Source organism: Callospermophilus lateralis, chromosome 11, assembly GCF_048772815.1.
Source record: "Callospermophilus lateralis isolate mCalLat2 chromosome 11, mCalLat2.hap1, whole genome shotgun sequence".
In the NCBI taxonomy this organism is placed as follows: domain Eukaryota; kingdom Metazoa; phylum Chordata; class Mammalia; order Rodentia; family Sciuridae; genus Callospermophilus; species Callospermophilus lateralis.
The window spans coordinates 33,019,340-33,042,182 of record NC_135315.1 but is presented as its reverse complement, the minus strand read 5'-3'; the positions used below and the strand labels follow the sequence as shown (position 1 = coordinate 33,042,182).

The 22,843-nt window shown below is 36.5% G+C and overlaps 1 protein-coding gene across 2 annotated transcripts in view; it reads left to right on the top strand.

Annotated features, from left to right (window-relative positions):
* The first annotated feature begins 320 nt into the window (after positions 1 to 320).
* Positions 321 to 22,843, top strand: part of Ska2 (spindle and kinetochore associated complex subunit 2) — a 39,294-nt gene continuing 16,771 nt past the window's right edge. For both annotated transcript variants that reach the window (XR_013092705.1, XM_076870882.1), the window contains exons 1-2: positions 321 to 377; positions 18,533 to 18,619. Coding sequence is in view for 1 of the 2 variants with exons in the window: in XM_076870882.1 (XP_076726997.1) it covers positions 345 to 377; positions 18,533 to 18,619 (120 nt within the window). In the remaining variant the exon portion in view is untranslated. The remainder of the gene's footprint in view (positions 378 to 18,532; positions 18,620 to 22,843) is intronic.

The following is a 22,843-nucleotide window of genomic DNA, read 5'->3' as shown; positions in this document are numbered from 1 at the left end:
AAGCTTCCGTGTAATTGGTTGGTTCTTCTTCTGATTTCACCAATCGAAAGCTCTTCTCTGCTGAGCCCTAACTATGAAATTGAAAGTAGAGAGATAGGGTAGCCAATGGAAAAAAAAATATATGCTGCAGCCAATCCTCCTGCGGCGTTTTGTGTCTTTACCCAACAGGAAAATGTGTTTCATATGGAGGGGCGGCACCCAGTTGCCAATGGGCGGGCGCCGGTAAAACAGAGGAGCCAATGAGTGCGAAACATTGAGTGACAGCTGTCCAATAGAGACCCTCAGTGCTAGTACGGCTTGCAGCTTAAGCGCCGCCGCGGTCTGAGGAATGTCAACTATTCAACATGGAGGCGGAGGTCGATAAGCTCGAACTGATGGTGAGTGCAAAGTGAAGGACACCTACTGGGTAATTAATTTTTCCCCAGTGGCCTCGAAGGTGGGGAGCAATGTGGAGTTGCGGGAAACTCTGGGCAGCGGAGGCTGGACCAAATTGGAGTTCCCTCCTCCTGTACCAAAGGGAGCCGCCACCGCCTGGTCTCCTAACCGCCGCGGGCGAAGGGGTACATCCGGGAAATTCGTGAGGGAAATGGCGGGAGATGCTGAGGGTGTGGGGCCTTTGGAATTCCTTGTTTCTTGCCTTCACTTTTCTATCCCTGAAGGAGCTATACCTGATGGAAGCAGCGTTTTATGTATTCACACGCACACACACACACACACACACACACACACACACACACACACATACACGACTGGAGGGGTCTATCAACGCCCCAAGACGGGAGGAGGTCGTTCACACCCCTAGAAAGGGGGATGTGGGATGAGAAGTAAGCCGTGGAAGGGGGCGCGGGGAGAAACGAACCTTTCATGTTTTCGAAGGCGGGCTGAGAAAGTCTGAGAAAGGATGCTAAACGTGTTCTACAACTTCCTAGCGGCCAAGGGAGTCCCCTTGACTCGTACGTGTTTGGCCCGGAGGATGCAGGCTTTGGGTGAGCCAGCCGTCGGAGCTTTGGGGATCTGAACTATAGGCTCCTTTCCTCCAGAGCCCGGGATATTGGAAATGGGAGGGCACCTTGCTCACGAGTTGCCCATTTTCGTTCTTCTGTGAAAGTAGAGGGCGGGGGCGAAGAACTAGAAAGCACTCCCCTTGTTGCTGTTGTGTGTGGCCTGCTGGAGGGTGCCAAGCTGAAGGGCTATCCTTGTTTTCTTTATGGGGTTAGCCCTTACCCTTTCTTGTCCCCTTAATTCCCTCCCTCCCGTCCTTAGTCTACCAGCTTAATAGCCCGCGCTTTTTTCTTGGCTCCCTTGTTCTGCCTTCACTCTTTATTTTCTTCTTGCATTATCGGTATTTTCAGATTGGGTTGGCTTCTTTAAAAATATGGAACTTTGAGGAAGTACCCATTTTTGAGTTCCTGTTGTTTTTGTTTTTTAAAGAAAATAACAAGATCAAATTTTAAAAAGTAAAAAAAAAACTTCTTTCTTCTCCAGCTTCAATCTGTTTCTCCTCCTCCCCGCCATTCCCTGGCGTTACTGCTTAGGTATATCTGTGTGCCCACACTGCTCTTTCCAAGATGAATATTGGTTCTTTAACTTCTGCTTTGGTAAGGATCTGTAGTGATCCTGGATGATAGTGTGTACTACCCTACCCCCAACCCCGCCCCATTCCCACCCCAGAAAATGTTAGGCCTTGATTTATCTTATTATTTTCATTTGATTTGTTAAGAAATTGAAACACTGGTTTTATTTACATTTAATTGCAAAGCTTTCAATTACTTTAACATTTGTGTCCAAATTTTCTTTGTGGAGGGAGTGTGGGTATGGAAACAGAATGGAGGGAGACATGGGAGGGAAGACGAATTTTCTTTCTGCAATTTTTCAAACCTGCAATAATGAATATTTGTTCGGTTTTGTTTTTATTTTTTTATTTTTACTGTTTTTTTTTTTTTTAAATACACGAAATGTCAAGGATCCGAGTTTACTTCTATCAACAGGCATAAAAATTAAGACTGTCTTTTCCCACTCCCCCATTTTAAATTCCAATCTGCAGATACAGATATTTCTGCTTAGTTGTTATGTGCTGCCTGATGCTAATTGTTTTTAATATATGCCCACGCAGCCTGTTGGCTGTTTAATTTTTATGCTTTTTCTAGCTTTTGCAATAGCATCAATATTCTTAAAAGACTTCTTCTTCTTCTTCTTTTTTTTTTGTTAGAATGAACAAATTCTATTTTAAGGGAAAAGCAAGTAAACATTTTGAAAAATGGAGGTTTTAGAAAGTTACGAGGCAGCCAACTTTTAAACTTTTAGATGTTTAATTATGAGATAGCTTTTAAACTTCCTTCTGATGAGAGGAAGACTAGAAAGCAGAGTCCCCACCCCCCCTTAAATTTCTTAAAAGTAAATTAGTGGTAGCTTTTTTTCAAGTTATTGGTTTGTTTTCCTAATTATTAGGGTTTACGGGCTGGCGCTGTGGCTCAGTGGTAGTGCGCTTGCCTAGCAACCGCGAGGCCCTGGGTTCAATCCTCAGTATCACATAAAAACAAATAAAGGTATTGTGTCCAACTACAACTAAAAAATAAATATTAAAAAAAAATTATTAGAGTTTAAGAATGAATTGAGATTTTTATTATTATTTTTAATATTCCTATTTTGTATTGACTCGATAGTAACGGATGGTGCATCTCATCTTCTAATTTGTCATATTTCTTTAAAAAATGTTTTATCTATGAACCAGAATCAGTGTAGTTTCTAAGATTCTAAAGGTAACTGATTTCTGGTACAATCTTATGGGTTTTTGTTTGTTTGTCTTACATTACTTAAATAAAGGATTGCCAGGGGACCAGTATGGAATATTTAGTAGGTGAAAAGAGAATGCATTGTACTTAACTTTGAAAAAGTTATCTTGGGCTGGGGATGTGGCTCAAGTGGTAGCGCGCTGGCCTGTCATGCGTGTGGCCCGGGTTCTATCCTCAGCACCACATACAAACAAAGATGTTGTGTCTGCCAATAGCTAAATAAATAAATAAATATTTAAAAAAATGTTTTTTAAAAAAAAGTTATCTTAGTTTTGTAAACAGATAGCCTGATCCTCTTAATTTAATATTTTTTTCTATTTTCTTGTATTAACTTACAGTTCAGAATACTAAACACTTGTCTTTATAAACACTTGTCTTTAAAACATGACACTTGATTGACAAGAGTTAAATATTCTCACATTTGAATTTTGTGGCCCAGGATTTGAGGCCAAGACTCTTTATGTTCCAGCTGTCCCAAATTTGAGTCCATTTCTTGGTGGGCTTGATCCACCTAAGTAGCTGAACTGGACCATTTAAAGGAAGGTTGATGAAAATAAGAGGAAGTATTTTTGCATCAGTCAACATTACTAAAGGAGGAATAACCTCATTGTAGAGTAATCCGTGTTCTCTAACTATTTTCCCTTTACTTATTGATTGAATGATATTTGTGGAAGGCCCTCCTTTTGTGGTTCTACTAGTAATTGTACACAAAAGTGTAATGTGATACTATGATACGCTTACTAATCCTCACAAACCCCCAGAGTCCCTAGGGATTGAAGCTAGGTCCTCTCTACCACTAAGAAGTGACATCTACCTGCCTTGTTATTTTTTGGGACAGGATGTTGCCAAATTGTCCAGTCTGGCCTGAAATTTGCATCCTTCTGCCTTATCTTCCTGAGTAGCAGGGATTAGGCATGTGCAACCATGCCCAATTCTATGATTTCTATTTCTAAGTTTACATTTGTTTTTTAAGGAAATTTATTGTTTACATCTCAGGCCTCTTTCTCCACTATTTTCATTTTGATATTTTAAAATTAACAAGAAATTAATTTGCTTTCCTTTTATATTTAAGGTTTATATTTAAAACCTCTTTCCATAAAATTCAATTAGGTTGGGATAATATTGTCATGTTTAGCTCACATTGATTATCTGGCAGTGTCTTTCTTTGTTATCATACTCCTCAGTAAACTCTTGAAATAAAAAACTATAATGATAAGTACTTTTATTTTTGGTACTGAGGATTGAACCCAGGGGCACTTTAGAACACTGAGTACATCCCCAGTCCTTTTTATTTTTGAGATAGGGTTTCCCTGAGGCTGGCCTCAAACTTGTGATCTTCCTGTCTCAGCGTCCGGAGTCACTGGAATTACAGGCACGCACTGTCATGCCTTACAAAATGCTTTTTGTGTGTGTGTGTGTGTGTGTATGTTTTGTGTTATAGTTTAGAATCCAGAGTAATAGATTGGGTATATAAGAGATTTTACACATTTATTATTTTTTGTTTATTTTCTTTAACATTCTGATTCAAAGGGCTTGTTTTATATGGCAGGTAATCAATCAGTCATTTTGCTTTGGAAAAGGAGCTAACCAACAAACTATCTCATCAGAGGCCAGGAAATTTTATTACAACGGTGACTTAGTACTTCTAATTGGTTTTGTTAATACCAATTTTGAGGTATTACTAATACACTTGTTAATTACTACCAAGACTCAAGATATTTTGAAAATTCCTTTACATCTCTGCATGTTTCTATTCAAATGTTAATGATTGATTGGTCATCAAAAACCAATATCACATTGATATAAATGTCTTTATGTTTTGATGTCTTCTGACCAAAGTGGCAATCCAACTTCAAATTCTTATCACACTGAAGCTTCAACTGATGCAAGATTCGTTTATGTTCCTTTCCTACTTATTACTGCTTACGAATGCTCTGACTTTATTGCACTACTGTACTTGACAGCTAGCAGTGCAATAGTATTGTCAAAGCATCTGAAAGCAGAGTGCTCGCCAGAATTTTCATTCTTGCCTTACTTCTTTCTTCAGTATTTGTAAATAATTGACTACAAACTTTGTTGCTAAAAACTGTATAATTGTTATAAACAAGAAGTATATCTTTTTAGAAAGTCATAATTTGATAAAAACTTTTTACCTAATATTAAAAACTCACTACTACACTGCATAATGAAACACATTGAGAAAACACTTCTTATATCTAAACTTGTTATGGCTTGTCTAAATGAGTGTACTTTGTAATTTGCTTCTTTCTTTAATAGATTTGGGTAGGTTTGGACAAACCTTAGTTTTATTTAATTGAGTTTTATCACTAATTAGTAAGAGATGAAAACAATCTCTGCTGTATATTTACTGTGGTAACTTGCCTCAGGTCTTAATGTTGATTTTATATTATGTAGGAAATGCTTAGATTTAAAATTTAAAAATGCTTGAATTAAAGTTCATTTTTGTATTGATGAGATAAAAACTGTGAATTCAGGGGCTGGGATTGTGACTCAGTGGTAGAGCGCTTGCCTAGCACAGGCGGGACCCAGGTTCGATCCTCAGTACCACATACAAACAAAGATGTTGTGTCCACCGAAAACTAAAAAAATAAAATAAAATATAAAAAAATTAAAAAACAAAACAAAACAAAACTTTGAATTCATCACTTTTTATAGTGAATTTTATTGAGATACAATTTACACAGAATAAAACTCACCAATTTTCAGTGTATAATTTCATGAGTTTTGGCAAATGGATACAGTCATGTAATGAACAGCATAGCCAGGATATAGATTTCCATCACCTTAAAAAAGGTTTCTTTGTGCCCCTTTGTAGTTAGCCTCTTCCTAGCAAACTCCCTGGCAACCATTGACCTATAGCTTTTCTAGAATTTAATGCAAATGGAATTATACAATATATAGCCTTTTGTGTTTAGCTTCTTGTACCTACTATAATGTTTTTGAGATTTATCCCTGTCATTGTTAATTATTAGTGGCTAAACCATTTTTATTACTGAGTAGTATTCCATTGTACAGAATATGACGAATTGTTTATCTGTTCTCCAGATTTTGGACTTTCGGTCTCCCTGCTTTGACTGTTATGAATGAAATGGCCATGAGCATTGAAGTATACAAGTTTTGGGGCATGTATTCATTTCTTTTGTGTAAATACTGAGGCATGGGATTGCTGGGTAGCATCTTTTCATGGGTTTATTTGTAATTGGTATATTTTATTTAGTGAAGTATCTTAAAATCTTGCCTTTTTTCAAATTGTGTTGCTTTTTTATTTCATCAGAAGAGTCATTTTTCTTTCAAGTCTATTAATTGCCTTCTTGTTTAAAAATTAAAAAAAATTTTTTTATAGTTGTAGATGGACAGCATGACTTTATTGTATTTGTTAATTTTTATGTGGCTAAGGATCAAACTCAGTGCCTCACACATGCTAAGCAAGCGCTCTGTCTCTGAGCTACAGCCCCAGCCCCTCCTTTAAAATTTTTTGATGAAGTCCAATTCATACATTTTATCTTGTGGTATTTACTTTTTACATTACATTTCTTTAATGTATCATTGAGCTTTCTGTTCAGAACCTGTATAATTATGAAGGTTTTGGATAAAAATTTATCATTGAAAGGAGGGAAAGATTTTTTTTCCTGCCTTAAAATTATATTTTGGTGTGAATACATCTTCAATTTTAGAAATAGAGTAAGAAAGGCCATATGTTATGGGCTCATTTAATGTGAAGTGGGAACTGAGAGTGGTTACACCTGTAATCCCAGCTCCTCTGGAAGGTGAGTGAGGAGAATTTATTTATTAATTTTTTTTTAAAGAGAGAGAGAGAGAGAATTTTTCTTAATATTGGCGGACACAACATCTTTGTTTGTATGTGGTGCTGGGCCGCACACATTCCAGGCAAGCGTGCTACCACTTGAGCCACATCCCCAGCCCCGAGTGAGGGGAATTTAAAGTTCTAGGCCAGTCCTGGCAACTTAGCTAGATCCTGTCTCACAAAAGGCCGAGGATGTAGCTCAGTGGTAGAATGCTGGCTGGCCTAGCATGCTGGAGGTTCTGAGTTTAGTTCCTAGCACCACATATAAAAAAGATTATACTTTTAATTTATCTTAATATATAACATTTTTAGTTTGAATAAGTTAACCCTGGCTTCTTTGAGTTTAGTATTTTTGTTCTTATTTTATAAATACGGAAACAATCTCAATTTTTGCTAAGGTTTCTGATTTCTTTTAGAGCCTAGTTTTTAATATATATTCTCTTCTTTAAGCTGAGGATTCTTAGAGGAGCTCTGTCTCATCAGAAAAATATATACAGATAGATAAAATTGCCAGTGGTTAACAGGGATTTGTAGTTTGCAGTAGTTTGGATCTGAAATATCCCCTAAAGGCTTATGTGGAAACAACTTGGTCCCCAGCATGTGGTGCTATTGGGAGGTGTGGTGGAACCTTTTAGTGGTGAAACCTATTTGGAAGAAGTTAGGTCATTGGGGGGATTGCATTTGAAAGGAAAATTTGGACCACTCCTCCCTCTCTCTTTGCTTCCTAGCCACTAGGAGGTGAACAGGCCTCCTTTGCCTTGTGCTTCCACCCTGTTATACTCTGCTGCCATAGGCCCAAAGCAATAGGCCCAAGTGACCATTCACTGAAGCCTCTGAAACTGAGTCAAAATAAGTCTTTATAGCTGGGTGTGGTGGCACCCTCCTGTGATCCAAGTTGTTTGGGAGGTTGAGACAGGAGAATTTCAAGTTCAAGAATAGCCTCAGCAATTTACTAGCAAGACCCTATCTCAAAATGACAAAAAGTAAAAAGGACTGGGAATGTGCTCAGTGGTAAAGCTTCTCTTTCCTTTTGGTTCATTCCCCAGCATAAAAACAAAACAAACAAAAAAAACTACATTGTTGTTTCAAGTGTGTGCACAGTTTCAACTGGATTCTGCAATTTAGGAATGTAGCTATTTGTCATATTTGGCATATATTCTAACTTTATACACTGAATAGGAGATTATCATGAGTTATGAGCATTTTATATATACACATATATTACACAATATATTATGTGTTTTAAAATATTCTGTGTAACAGCAACATAATATTTGAGAATATACTGCCTGTCAGACACTATTAGAGATTAGTGATTTATAAAACCACCTTGGGCTGGGGCTGTGCAACATACCTATAATCCCAGCAACATAGGAGGTTGAGGCAGGAGGATATCAAGTTCAAAGCCAGCTTCAACTATAACAAGATCCTTAAGCAATTTAGTGAAACCCTCTCTCAAAATAAAAAATTTAAAAGTGCTGGGAACATAGCTTGGTGGTAAAGTCCCCCTGGGTTCAGTTCCCATGATAAAACCAAACTAAAAAGAAAAACAAAAATAAACAGGCTGACATATTTGAGACAGTAAAATTAGTGTGACTGAGGTGTGAAGTGTGAAGCTTTAGTGGAGAAAGAGAGAATTTTTATCTATCTATCTATCTATCTATTTATTTATTTATTTATGTATCTTTAGTTTTAGGTGGATTCATTAGATTTTTTTTTTTTTTTTAAATGTGGTGCCCAGTATGGAACCCAGTGCCTCATGCATGCTAGATGAGCACTCTACCACTGAGCCACCTCTCCAGCTCCGAGAGAGAATTTTAATATCATCTTGGGAAGAATCATACTAAATTGGAGTTAATTTTATAGGCTTTGGAAAACTCTAGTGATCTTTTTTTTCCCCTAATGTTACTGATTGAGCCCATGAACTTGCACATGCTAGGCATGTGATCACTGAGTGATAGCCCTGCTTACACCCCAATGATCTTTAAGTGAAAAATGACTTGGTATAGAATGCCTTATACTTCATTAAAAAAAAAAAAATTGCTTTTGACTCGGCAGGGTGGCGCAGGTGTGTAATTTTAGCGGCTCAAAGGCTGAAGCAGGAGAATCTCGAGTTCAAAGCCAGCCTCAGCATCTTAGTGAAGCCTCAGCAACTTAGTGAGGCCCTATCTACCCAAAATACAATTGCTTTAGTTATTATACACGTTTACATATTTTCTATAGTAAAATTAGAAGACAGGTAAGCAAAAAGAGAAGAAAACCAAGTTTTTACGACTGTTAAGACTATGTTGTAATGTATTTTACAATTTTCTGTACGTTTATCTATTTTACTAAGCCAGGTTCATTCAATATATTGTGAAAAATCTGTCCCTGTATGCATTCATAGCACAAGTAAACAAATAAATTAAATCCTGAAAGCTTTAAAGAAGTAGCTTACTTCATTTGAAAAAACCAGCCTTTATATACCTTAGCAATAGTTAAGTAAAACCTTGAGACAAAGAACTGAAAAAAATAAATTTTCTGCCCATGTTCTTCCCCTTTGGCTGCCTTTTGCCTGATATAATATGTCTGTAACTTGGTTCTAGTGCATATTGCTGTTTATCTATTTCAGACAAGTTTAGATATGCATTTGTTCTGTTGGAAGAAAGTGGATAATAGTCAAAACACTCTAGTAGAAAAAGGCAAAGGTCAATTTTGTTTGTGTAGATGTTATAGGTGGCACTTAACTTGTTGGCAACTTGGAATAAATTCCAGTTAAAACAGGGTAGGTTTATTTTTATTTTTTAATTTAATTTAATTTTTTTGTGGTGCTAGGGATCAAACCCAGGGCTTCACATGTGCAAGGCAAGTAATCTACTGCTGAGCCACACCTCTGGGCCCTTAAAACAGGTTTTCATTTTTTTTTTTGGTACTGGTTGCTTTACCACTGAGCTACATCCTTTAAAAAAGTAGATTACTTCAATTGAAAAGACCAGCCTTTATATACACTAACAATAGTTAAGTAAAACCCTTGAGATGAAGAACTGAAAAATATAAAACTTTTTCCCCTTTGGCAGCCTTCTGCCTGATATAACATGTCTGTAGTCTGGTGCTAGTACATGTTGCTGTTTATCTCAGCACTTTTTAATTTTTAATTTTGAGACAGGATCTCACTAAGTTGCTTAGAGCCTCACTAAATTGCTAAGACTGCCCTTGGATTTGCAGTCCTCCTCCTTCAACTTCCTGTGTTGTTGGGATTACAGGCATGTGCTTCCACACTTGGTTTTAAAATATATATTTTTTCATTTGTCGATAGACCTGTATTTATTTATTTATTTATTTATTTATTTATATGCTTTGCTGAGAATCAAATCCAGTGCCTCACACATGCTAGGCAAGTGCTTCATCACTGAGGTAGAACTCCAGCCCTTAAAACTGCTTTTTAAAAGGTGGTTTTACTGTTTGTTTTTTCAAATAAATGAATGTTCTTTCATCCCTTTTGTCATTGTGCATTAGACTGAATTGGGTATACACTAAAATCTAGGAATACAGAACCTGGGAGGATAGCTCAGTGGTATAAAGTAAAAAGGGATCTTGTCAGTAAGAAATTTGAAATCAAGTGGTGATATTATCCCATGCAAACAAAAGATTATAATATAGTACAGAAAATGGTAAACCAGAACCTTGAACAAAGTAAAATGAGAGTAAATAAAGGTGTTTCTGAATCTGAATTCGAGTGAAAAGCATATAAGAAAATAGATTTTTGATTAATGGTATAGCTACTCTAGTTCAAGGAGTGTTTAAGATACCTAATGCTTCCTCAAAACAATGTTTCTATCTATCAGGTGACACAAGTGACCTATAATCCTAGTGACGCTGAAGATTGAGACAGGAGGATTGCAAGTTTAAGGCCATCCTGGGCAACAGAGCAAGAACCTGTCTCAAAAAAAAGTGTTGGGGATGTAGCTCAACAGTAGAGTGCTTGTTTAGCAGATCGAATACACTGGGTTCAATCCCCTATACAGAAAAGGTTGGGGGCTGGGCTGGGGTTGTGGCTCAGCCGTAGAGTGGTCGCCTAACCTGTGCCAGGCCCTGGGTTCAATCCTCAGCACCACATAAAAATAAAATAAAGATATTGTATTTATCTACAGTTAAATAATAAAATATTTTTAAAAAAAGAAAGAAAAGGTGGGGGGCAGTGAGCAATGTTTCTATTAAAAATGCATTTCTAAGCCTACTTGGTGAATCCAGAACATATCTTGTATTCCCAGACCTTTTTATGTTTTGAGGCAGGGTCTTGCTAAGTTGCTTAGGGCCTCATTAAATTGGTTGGCCTCGAATTGCTGATCCTTCTGCCTTAGCCTTCTAAGTTGTTGGGATTACAGGTATGTGCCACTGCTCCAGGTAAAGGCAAGTATTTTTAAACTGAGAACTGCAATTCTTTTCTTTTTGCTGAAAATAGTTGAGTAGTATGTTATACATTGTGTAAGTTACTTAAAGCCTTAAACTGGTCATATTAAAACCTAGGATAACAATATTTTTTTTTGGGGGGGGTACTGGGAATTGAGCTCAGGGGCATTTGACCACTGAGCCACATCCCTAGCTCTGTTTTGTATTTTATTAGAGACAGGGTCTCACCAGTTGCTTAGCGCCTTGCTAAACTGCTGAGGCTGGCTTTGAACTTGTGATCCTCCTGCCTCCGCCTCCCTAGCTGCTAGGATTGCAGGCTTGCACGTGGCTCTAGGATAACAATTTTATATGCTTAAAAATATGTAGCGTATTTTCTAAAACAGTTATTTCTTAAACTATTTCTTTTCCTATTTGTGTGGACTATCCTTTATGGCCCCAGTCTATTTCCAAAGATGTCTAGTCTGCAGAAAGAAAATTAATTATTCTTGGGGTGCTTTGACAATGATTTCCATAGATTTTTCCAGCTAAATTAAATATTTTTTTAATCACCTTTAGGGTCAATATATAACCTTTGTCTTTAATTATTTATTTTATTACTGATTTTGAAGAAAACTGTAATTGTTTCTGAAATACAAATGTCTTGGGCTTAAACACAAGCACTAGTTTTACTTTAAAATTATAATCCCCTAAAAATAATAACGGTATCTAAAGTTAATTAGCTAAAAGTTATTAAATACAGAAACCTCACTGTTTTACAAGGCTTCTACAAGGCTTACTTAGTAATGAGGAGGGCTGTGAGTGAAGCTTAGAAATATTTTAGGGATCATCATAATTGGTCTATAAATTTCCTACCATGTGACCAAAAAATTTCCTGTTTATCACCAGATCCTAGAACCCTATCAATATTGTCTCTGCTGTGTAAATAGCTCTGAGCAGTGCAATATTGCTTATAGGGTTTTGGTATTTGGGAAGAACAATGAGGCAAGCTGCAGAAACTGTGTAGCTGAAACTGAACCAAAAATCATCTTAAACAGGAAGAAAACAGGAGGTAGAGTTCACTGTGAGCATTAAAATCTGAGGCTTAAACGTCAGAATTTATTGGAAGAAGGCAACATTTATCTTTAAAGTTTATTTTATTTTATTTTAATTTTTGTGCCTGGGGATTGAACTTGGGGGCACTCAACCACATTCCCAGTCCTATTTTGTATTTTATTTAGAGACAGGGTCTCACTGAGTTGCTTAGCAACTCACGGTTTGCTGAGGATGGCTTTGAACTCACAATCCTCCTGCCTTAGCCTCCTGAGCTGCTGGGATTACAGGTATGTGCCACTGCACCTGGCTTTACTAAGTTTTAGCATTTTGACAAGTTAATCATGTTTATTTGTAATTATAAGGAAATAATAGAATTGAAGTGTTGAAAGCCACCTGAAATAATTCTTTCATGTAATAAGAGAGACAGGCCCAGAGAAATGAATACTCACTTAAGGCTACACTGCTGGCTAACGATACCAGGACTAGAACTTCTACCAAATACTTCAGTTCATTTTATTTTCTGTGCCATACTATCAGGTTTTGTTCAGAGGGGATTATTTTTTAATTTTTATTTCAAGAGAGAATTTTTAATTGATTTTTTTATAACATGAGCAGATTAATTTTAATTCAAGTTAAGAATTTATAGTTTTTCTACTTCTATATGGCTTTTATTGGCTTTAATCATGTATAACTGGTTTAATTACATAAAAACAGAGTAATAAGAACTGAATTACAAACAAGTCACTTAGCCTATTTCCTCACTTGTAAAATGGAAGGTTCAAATCAGAGGCTCTTTTTTTTTTTAATTTTTAAAAATTTTTTTAATTGTAGATGGACACAATACCTTTATTTTATTTATTTATTTTCATGTGCTGATTATCGAACCCAGTGCCTCACATGTGCTAGGGAAGCACTCTACCATCAAGCTACAACCCCAGCCCCTCAGAGGGCTCTTAAAATTGTTTTTCTGTCTCTCAACATTGCATTGAAATCCTTTTTCCTTTTTTATCCCTCAGACCACTTCACTGATAAGCAAATTCTTATCCTGTATGTAATCACAAAATATTCTATATAGTTTCCCACAGAGGATAACATTTTACTCTCAAGCTTTTTTCTCTCTTTAATTTTTTTTTAAATTATGGCAAAATACAACAAAAATTACCATTTTGACAATATTTAAATGTACTAATCCCTTGATGTGCACCTGGCTTGGTTCTATCTTTTGGCTATTATGAATAAGGCTGCTATGAAAATGGGTACATAAATATTTCTATAAGATCTTGTTTTCTTTTTTGGATATATGTCCGAAAGTGGAATTGCTGGTTCATATTTCTTTTTAAAAATTTTGGGCTTTTTAAAAAGTATATTCTTATTGTTGTACAACCTCCACCCTTATATACCTTTAGAACTTTTTTCATCTTCCAATATGGAAACTATGTTTCTATTAAACAATAACTTCTCACTATTCCCTTCCTCTAGACTCTGGCAACCACCATTCTACCTTTTGTCTCTATGAAAATGATTTTTTTTTTCCTTGTACTGGTGATTGAACCTCGCCAGCCATATTTCCAGCTCTTTTTATCTTTTATTTTGAGACAGGGCTTCGCTAAGTTGCTGAGGCTGGCCTTGAATTTGGGGTCCTTCTGTCTCATCCTCCCAGTTTCTGGGATGACAGGCATGTACTACCAGCCTGGGCTAGTCTTTATGAATTTGATTTACTCAGTTCAAATAAATAGACATGCAGTATTATCTTTCCTCTGACAGGCTTTTTTTCACTTAGTTAGCATGATCTCAGGTTGTCCATGTTACAGCATGTGTTAGAATTTCCTTCCTTTTTAACACTGAATTGTTTGTTCACATTTGTTTATCTATGCCTCCCTTGATGTGCACCTGGCTTGTTTCTATTTTTTGGCTATTATGAATAAGGCTGCTATGAAAATGGGCACATAAATATTTCTATAAGATCTTGTTTTCTTTTTTGGATATATGTCCGAAAGTGGAATTGCTGGTTCATATTTCTTTTTAAAAAATTTGGGCTTGGGCTGGGGATGTGGCTCAAGTGGTATCGCACTCGCCTGGCATGCATGTGGCCCGGGTTCGATCCTCAGCACCACATGCAAACAGGGATGTTGTGTCCACTGAAAACTAAAAAAATAAATATTAAAAAATTCTTTCTCTCTCTCTCTCTTTCAAAAAAAAATTTGGGCTTCTTTTCCCCACCACCAGGGATTGAACTCAAGGTTACTTAACCGCTGAACCACATCCCTAGCCCTTTTTATTTTTTATTTGGAGATAGGGTCTCACCAAGTTGCTTTGGACCTTGCTAAGTTCCTGAGGCTGACTTTGAACTTTCTATCCTCCTGCCTCAGCCTCCTGAATCGTTGGGATTATAGGAATGCATCATTGCACCCTGCATGAGCTTTCTATATTTTAAAGTCTATTCAAATTCTTTGTTCTCTGAAATATTTTCTAAATAGAAATATGGGCAGATTACTTAAAAGGGATGGAAGGACTGGGGTTGTAGCTCAGTGGTAGTGTATTTACCTAGCACGTGTGAGGCACTGGGTTCAATTCTCAGCAGCACATAAAAATAAATAAATAAAATAAAGGTATTGTGTCCATCTACATCTTAAAGAGAAAAAAAGGGGGGAGATGGAAAATTTAAAAAAATTTTTTTGAAACTAGGTGTGACTGTGTTTATAGTCCCAGTTCAGGAAGCTGAAGCAAGAGGCTTGCTTTAGCGCAAGTGTTGTAGGCCAGCAATACCCCTCAACAACAACAAAAATAAAAACTTTGAAAATCAGTTGATTGCATGTAAATGTTTAACAATTAATTTCAGGGAAGGTAGAATGCAGTCTCTTAGGCTGGGCTAGGAATGAGAGACCAAGCTGTAGGAAATTACATTTTGCCTTCTGTAAGTTCTAAGGATTGTGGGTTTTATCCCCGAAAAATTCAAGCCTTCACATTTAAGATCCTTTAAAAATATGCAGAATTTCAAAAACTTAATTTATCAATTATACTATATTTAAAAATAAATTACTTTTCGTATGGCACAGTGGCACACACTTGTAATCCCTGCGGCTGGGGAGGCTGAGACAGGAGGATCATGAGTTCAAAACCTGCCTCAGCAATTTATCGAGGTACTTAGCAACTCAGGGAGACCCTTCCTCTAAATGAAATATAAAAAGGGCTGGGGATGTGGCTCAGTGGTTAAGCACCCCTGGGTTCAATCCTCAGTACCAAAAAAAAAAAAAAAGAAAGAAAGAAAGAAAAAAACGACAACAACAAAAAAAAAACAAACTACTTTTAATACTCTGATATATATCCTTCCCAACTTTTCTATTTATACACATATACATAGTTTACAAAAAGAGGTTATACCATATTCATAGCTATTAAAATTTTTTTTTAGTTGTAGATGGACACAATACCTTTATTTTTATGTGGTGCTGAGGATTAAACCTAGTGCCTCACATGTGTGAGGCAAGCACTCTATCACTGATTTATAGCCCCAGCCCTCTCATAGTTATTTTTGCATTTAATAATTCATAAATATAGTACTGTGTCAAATCAGTCTGTTATCATTTAAGAAATTAATTTTTTTAAGATTATAAAAGTAATAACTTTATTATAAATGCTATGAAATATATAAAGTAAAAAGTGGCCATATCCAATAGTTGTTGTTTGTATACCATCATTTTCAGTAACTACTTGGTATTCTGAATATTGACTTCTTTTGTTGGGGGTGTTGGGAATTGAATCTAGGGCCTCAGGCATGTTAAGCACACACTGTGCAACTGAGCCATATGTATTGGAACTTTTAAATGTAAATTTTCACCCAAATTCAGTCCTTGTATACTAATGATGGTCTGTGGCAGTAGTCTCCATTTTTCTCTCTTAGACGTTTACTACAGAGCATATACTAATACCCAAGTTAAGTAAATTGGGGTTATCTAGATTGCTACTATAGTATTGCTACTATTGTATATAGTATGTTACCTTTTCTTGAATACTTTGTGACTCTTCAAGGTCTCTAATTTTGGTGGTACACATCTGTATCTCTTTTGTTAATGGGTTATTTGTAATAAAGGTAACTGTGACTACACCTGATATAAATTTGTTACCTTAACCATAGTTCCTGCCAGAGGTACAGAAATACTCAATAACTGATGAGAATGTCAGTGACTTTAGGCAGTACTGGATCATTGTTAGTATTTGATTAATATATGACAATAGCTATTAGTGTAAGGGTCCAGCGAAGCGTCAGAGGGAGAGACCAAAAGAGACCGGCTTCATGCAATTGGCAGAAGGGGTTTTATTGATTCAGCATGCTGAGGCTCCAGGCTCACTCAGGAAGATAGAGCAGCCCAGAGCCCTGAGCAGAGGTCAGGCAGAGCTTAAGTACACTTTTTGGAGAGGGCGGGGGGCTTTGCATACATCAGAACAAATCATCATGAGGTGCAGGAAAATTGAACAACAACTCTGAGTCATGATTAGTACATTCCTTGGCAGGAACAGATTGGACAGGAGTGATTGGTCACTTCTAAGCGGGGTACACATTTAAACTGATTGGTTTTTGGGGCCTGGATGCCTATGTGCCAGGCTACTCAGAGTCCCAAGTTATTAGACAACCAGAGGAGTCAGTGAGAATATTTACTGGGCAGTTCGGGTATTGTTCTAACAGCTACAGAGATTACAGGTTCCGGGGGTAGCAGGGGAACTTTAACAATACTTGGTCTTTTACTTTTTAACCCAAGCCTTGCAGTTTAGAAACTTCACAATGTCCGGTCTTTTACACTTTAACTCTGGCTCTGCGGCTTAGAATCAGCTTAAAAATTTTACCTTTACATTGGTATCTTAATTTAAATCTAAGAAAGATTTATGGAGTAGTGACTTCAAAGTGTTAAGTATTAGCCGGACTTGGTGGCACATGCCTGTAATCCCAGTACTTGGGAAGCTGAGTCCAGGGATTGCAAGTTTGTTGCCAGCCTCAGCAGTTTAGGGAGAGCCTGTCTTTAAAAAAAAAAAAAAAAAAAAAAAAAAGGCTCTCTGAAGTTCAGTTCCTAGCAGGGATGGAGGGAATTAAGCAGTTCTTATCAAGGTATAGGGGCAAACACCTGTAATCCGACTTGCTAAGGAGGGTTAGGATCCCAATTTGAGGCCAGGCCAGGTAAATTTAGTGAGACCCTGTCTCATAATAAAATTTTATTTAATTTTACTTTGTTTTTGTACCAGAGATTGAACCCAGGGGTATTTAACCACTAGCCACATCCCCAGTCTCCTTATGTTTTATGCTAAGTTGTTTAGGGCCTTACTAAAGTGCTGAGGCTGGCTTTGAACTTCCTATCCTCATGTCTCAGCCTCCTTAGTTGCTGGAATTACAGGTGTGCACCACCATGGCTGGCAAACATAATAAAATTTTAAAACAAAGGGCTGTGAATATAGGTCAATGGCAGAGCTCTTGCCTAGCATTTGTGAGGCTAAATTTCTAGAAGGGCTGTAGGTATAGCTCAGTAGTTTATCTCTTGCCTAGCATGTGTGAAGGCCTGTGTTTGATCCTCAATAACACACACACATAGTCCAAGATAGTAAAAAAAAAAAAAAAATTTTTTTTTTTTTTTTTTTTTTGGATACTGGGGATTGAACCCAGGGGAGCTTAACAACTGAGTCAAATCCCCAACACTTTTATATTTTATTTTGAAACAGGCTGTCACTAAGTTGCTTAGGGTCATTTAAAATTGTTCAAGCTGATTTTGGAATTTCAATTCTTCTGCCTCAGCCTCCCAAGCCACTTTTAAAAAAATTTTTAATAGAGAACAGGTTATTATGAATAAAGGGTTTGGGGAAGGAATACTGGGGATTAAACCCAGGGGCACTTTACCACTGAGCTACATCTCCAACCCTTTTTTACTTTTTAAGACAAGACTTTGCCAGGTGCGATGGCACATGCCTGTAATTCTGGGATCTCAAGTTTAAGGCCATTCTCAACAACCTTGCAAGACCCTAAGCAATTTAGTGAGACCCTGTCTCAAAGTAAAAAATAAAATAGGGCTCTGCAGATGTGGCTCAGTAGGTAAGTGCCGCCTGGATTCAATCTGTTGTACAAAAAAATCAAACCAAAACAACAACAACAAAAAGGCAGGGTATCACTAAGTTGAGTTTGGCCTTGAACTTGTGATTCTCCAGACGTAACCTCTGGAGTTGCTAGGATTATAGGTCTGCTGCTGCAGCTGGCTAGATAATGGATGATAATGGATGTTTTATATACTTTTTAATTCCATACTTTGTTCCTTTTTTTTTTTTTTTGGATAGTGCTGGGTGATGATCAAACCTAGGGCCTGGAGCATGATGGGCAAAAACTTAACCATTGAAAATGAATGTTTATTACATATTATTAAAATATTTAAAAATGTGATGAGAAAAGAAAAAAGAAGTATCATATTTACTAATGTGTCTTTTGGTTTACAAAATAATGATCTGTGCTAATTTCTAGTTCCAGAAAGCTGACTCTGATCTGGATTACATTCAGTATAGGCTGGAATATGAAATCAAGAGAAATCATCCTGATTCAGCAGGCCAGGTAATCTATGAAAGAACTAAACCTTTTTAACTGAATATTTTGTAAAAAGATTTTCTGATAATATTTCTCAAAGTAACATATTATAATTATTATATTACTAAGTTTATAGTCTTAAAGTCTTATTATAGAAGCTTGGTCACATCATAATAGAGAGATTATACCTGTAATTAGTGAAGTTTGTAGCTACTTTTCTTATTTTTTTCTAACTTTTACAAAAGAATGATTGAATTCAGAGATACTAATGAGCCAGTTATGGAAGCCTCAAAAATTTCAAGAGACAATATAGCTACCACTAGGACAGTGGGTCTTCAATAATTTTAAGGATAGAAATCCTGGAAGTCTTGATAGTGTCTGAGGATGATGATGATATACTATTAAGTTTGCTATTAAATATTGAAATATGAGCAGTGATTTTTGGGTACAATTATATATTTATCTTTTCTAAGGTTCAGTTGATCAGAGATATTAGCTGTTTATTTATTATTTTATTTATTTTTTAAATTTATTTTTGAGATGAGAGTCTCATTATTGCCCCGACTGGTCTTGAACTCCTGGGCTTAAATGATCCTGCTGCCTTAGCCTCCTGAGTGTTTGGGACTATAGGCACATACTTAAACATCTGACTATAAAGTTTTTTTTTTTTTTTTGGGTACCAGTGATTGAACTCTGAGGCACTCAACCACTGAGCCATATCCCTAGCCCTTGTATTTTATTTAGAGATAGGCTGTCACTGAGTTGCTTAGTGCCTCACTGTTGCTGAGGCTGGCTTTGAACTTGCGATCCACCTGTTTCAGCCTTCCTAGCCCCTGGGATTACAGCGTGCACCACCACACCCTGCTCCTCTGACTATTTTTATACCCTAAAATCATAACTATAAGTGTACATGTTCATGGGATAAAAGCAAGTAATCTTCAAGCATTGTTTGTTAACATTAATATTTTCAATACTTCTTGGATCTGAAGTACTTGGTACTGAAGATAGCATATTTTGAAATAGCATATTTTGCAATAACATATTTTGCAGGTTTTTAAAAGAATTCCATACATTAAAAAAAGGGGGGGGGATAGTAGAGCATAGGAAAGGTAGCAGAATACAACAGTTACTAATATGGCATTATGTAAAAATGTGGATGTGTAACCGATGTGATTCTGCAATCTGTATTTGGGGTAAAAATGGGAGTTCATAACCCACTTGAATCTAATGTATGAAATATGATATGTCAAGAGCTATGTAATGTTTTGAACAACCAATAAAAAAAAAAAAAAACACAAAAAAAACAACTTCTTTTAAAAAAATTTTTTTGGTACCAGGGATTGAACTCAGGGGCACTCGACCACTGGGCCACATCCCCAGCCCTTTTTTGTATTTTATTTAGAGACAGGGTCTCACTGAGTTGCTTAGTGCCTTGGCATTGCTGAGGCTGGCTTTGAACTCGCAATCCTCCTGCCTCAGCTTCCCCAATTGCTGGGATTACAAGCATGCACCACTGTGCCCAGCTGAAAAAAAAACAAACTTTTTTTGATTGGGTAGAAGTATGAACTAAAGTGAGTTTTTATACAAAATTGGGAGAATTTCATACATGTTCAGTTTTTACTATTCATGGAATTTCAGAATTCTATGGGAGTCTATGTTTGAAATTTTTAACTCTGAAAGTAGCTTTTTTTCGGGCTGGGGATGTGGCTCAAGCGGTAGCGTGCTCGCCTGGCATGTGTGCGGCCCGGGTTCGATCCTCAGCACTACATAAAAACAAAGATGTTGTGTCCGCCAAGAACTAAAAAAAGAAAAAAATAAATATTAAAAATTAAGAAAAAAAATCCATATAAACATTTAAAAAAAAAAAAGTAGCTTTTTTTCTTTGACCTTTTTTTTTTTTTCTGACTGAGGAACAACCAACCATTGTGGTCTAATGGTACTATCTGACTGACTAAAGGACTCTTCCAAATTAGTATTTTTCCAGTATTATTTATAGTACTATTGTGGTAGACATTTTCTCTGCTTTCCATCTCTCATCTTTGTTTCATCTCTAGTTATTTTTCTCTTTTACAACTTGTCTGTGATGAGATTTCTGAGTTACATGTTCAGGTTTCTGGGCATATTACTTAGGAGTTGGTGTTTTACCTATTGGTCATTAATACTTACATAATTCACTGTTGCCTCATAGTTGATTCTTCTTCACTATATACCTGATTTCTTCCCAACTCTGAACCTTTATTTCTATCAAATTAAATGTGTATAATTTGAAGAGTCACACGATACTTATAATTTCCAATAGTAATTCATTGCTTCACATTCTCCCACCCTCAAGAAGGCCACTAGTTTATTTCAGTGTCTTCTTTTTTTCATTTTTTTGGGTGCTGGGATTTGAACTCAGGGCCTCACATGTGCTCAACACATACTGTACCACTGAGCTATACCCCAGCCCTAGTATTTCTTTTGTATTTTTAAATAGTATGCTTATACTACATTCCCCTGGCATCTGAAATATCTGCTGATTTCCTAGATATAAATGATTCTAAGTCAAATTCCAACTCTGCTTCTTATTAGCTTCATGATTTTAGGCAAGCCAGTTAACTTCCCTGAATTATAAAATGGGGCTATTCTCATAGTCCATAGGTTGAAAGAGAATAAAATTAATTAACATATGCAGTATGTTTAGAATTGTTTGATCCATAGGAAGTGCTCTTCATGAGCTGTTTATTAACAGTAATTCTTGGTATAGATGATGAAGATGAAATACTACCCATATTTATTTTAATCTTCATAATTTGTGGATAAATTAATATTCAAAATTTATGTTATGATTCTAAATATTGCTTCTGTCTAAACCCTGAGGAATATATTCCTGCTTTTCCTTTTGTTTTATTTATTTATTCATTTGTGATACTAGGGCTTAAACACAGAGCTACAAATATCTCCAGCTCTTTTTATTTTTTACTTTGAGATAGGATCTCACTAAATTGCCCAGGCTGGCCTCCCTCCTCAGCCTCCCAAGTAGCTGAGATTATAGGTGTGGATCACTATGCTTGGCTGCTTAATCTTTTTTCATAACTTGCTTCATTTTTCCTATGAGCACATGACTAATTCAGCCTCCATTCCTGATGAGTGGTTTGGTAGATTGGAGATTTTTTTTTTTTTAATTGAAGTAGTGGGAATTGAAACCAGATGAGGTGCTCACTCATTCAGTTACTTTATATTTTTTATTTAATATTGATACGGGTCTAGCTACATTGTCCAGGCTGTACTTGAACTTGCAATCCTCCTGCCTCAGCTTCCCCAATTGCTGGGATTACAGGCATATGTAACTTCACCCAGCAAGATTATTTTCTCTTAATTTTAATATCATTGTTTTGTTGTTTCCTAGCTTGTAGGGTTGCTGTTGAGAAATAAATGTCATTCTAATTCCAGAAATTTTGTGTGTGCTCTTCTTCATGCATCTGTCTCTCTTGTACCCTCCCTCATCTCTTAGAACTTTGGGAATATTTTTTTATGCTGGAAAATTTTATTTTATTGTTTAGATTTCTTCATTAATTATTCTGTCACTTGATGGGATCCTTTCTTTCTTTCTTGTTTTTTTTTTTTTTTTTTTGGTACTGGAGATTGAACCCAAGGTTGCTTAACCACTGAGCCATATCCCCAGCCCTTTTTTGTATTTTATTTAGAGATAGGATCTTGCTGAGTTGCTAAGGTCCTTGCTAAGTTGCTGGGGCTGGCCTCAGCCTCCCTAGCCACTTGGGTTACAGATATATGCCACACAACTAGCAAGAATTTTTTTTTTTTTTAAATATTTTTTTGGGTACTAGCGATTGAACCCAGGGGTGTTCTAGAACTGGAGATAGGTGTGTGCCATCACACTGGGCCCCAAGAGTTCATTTTAAGAATATAGGCCAGAAATGAATTTAAGGAAAGCGAATAGGACTGGAAAATTATATACTGTATACTAAACTCAACTATTTTTTGGTACTGGAGATTGAACCTGTGGTCTGGTGCATGCTAAGCATATGGTCTATAACTGAGTTACGTGCTCTGCTATAAGCTTGACCTTTTGACCACTGAACAACATCCCCAGTCCTTTTTATTTTTTATTTTGAGACAGGGTCTCACTAAGTTACCAAGGCTGGCCTTGAACCTGAAATCCCTCTGCCTCAGCCTCCCGAGTCACTGGGATTATAGACATCTACCACTGCACCCAGCTGATATTTTTTTTTAATTAATTTTTTAATTTAT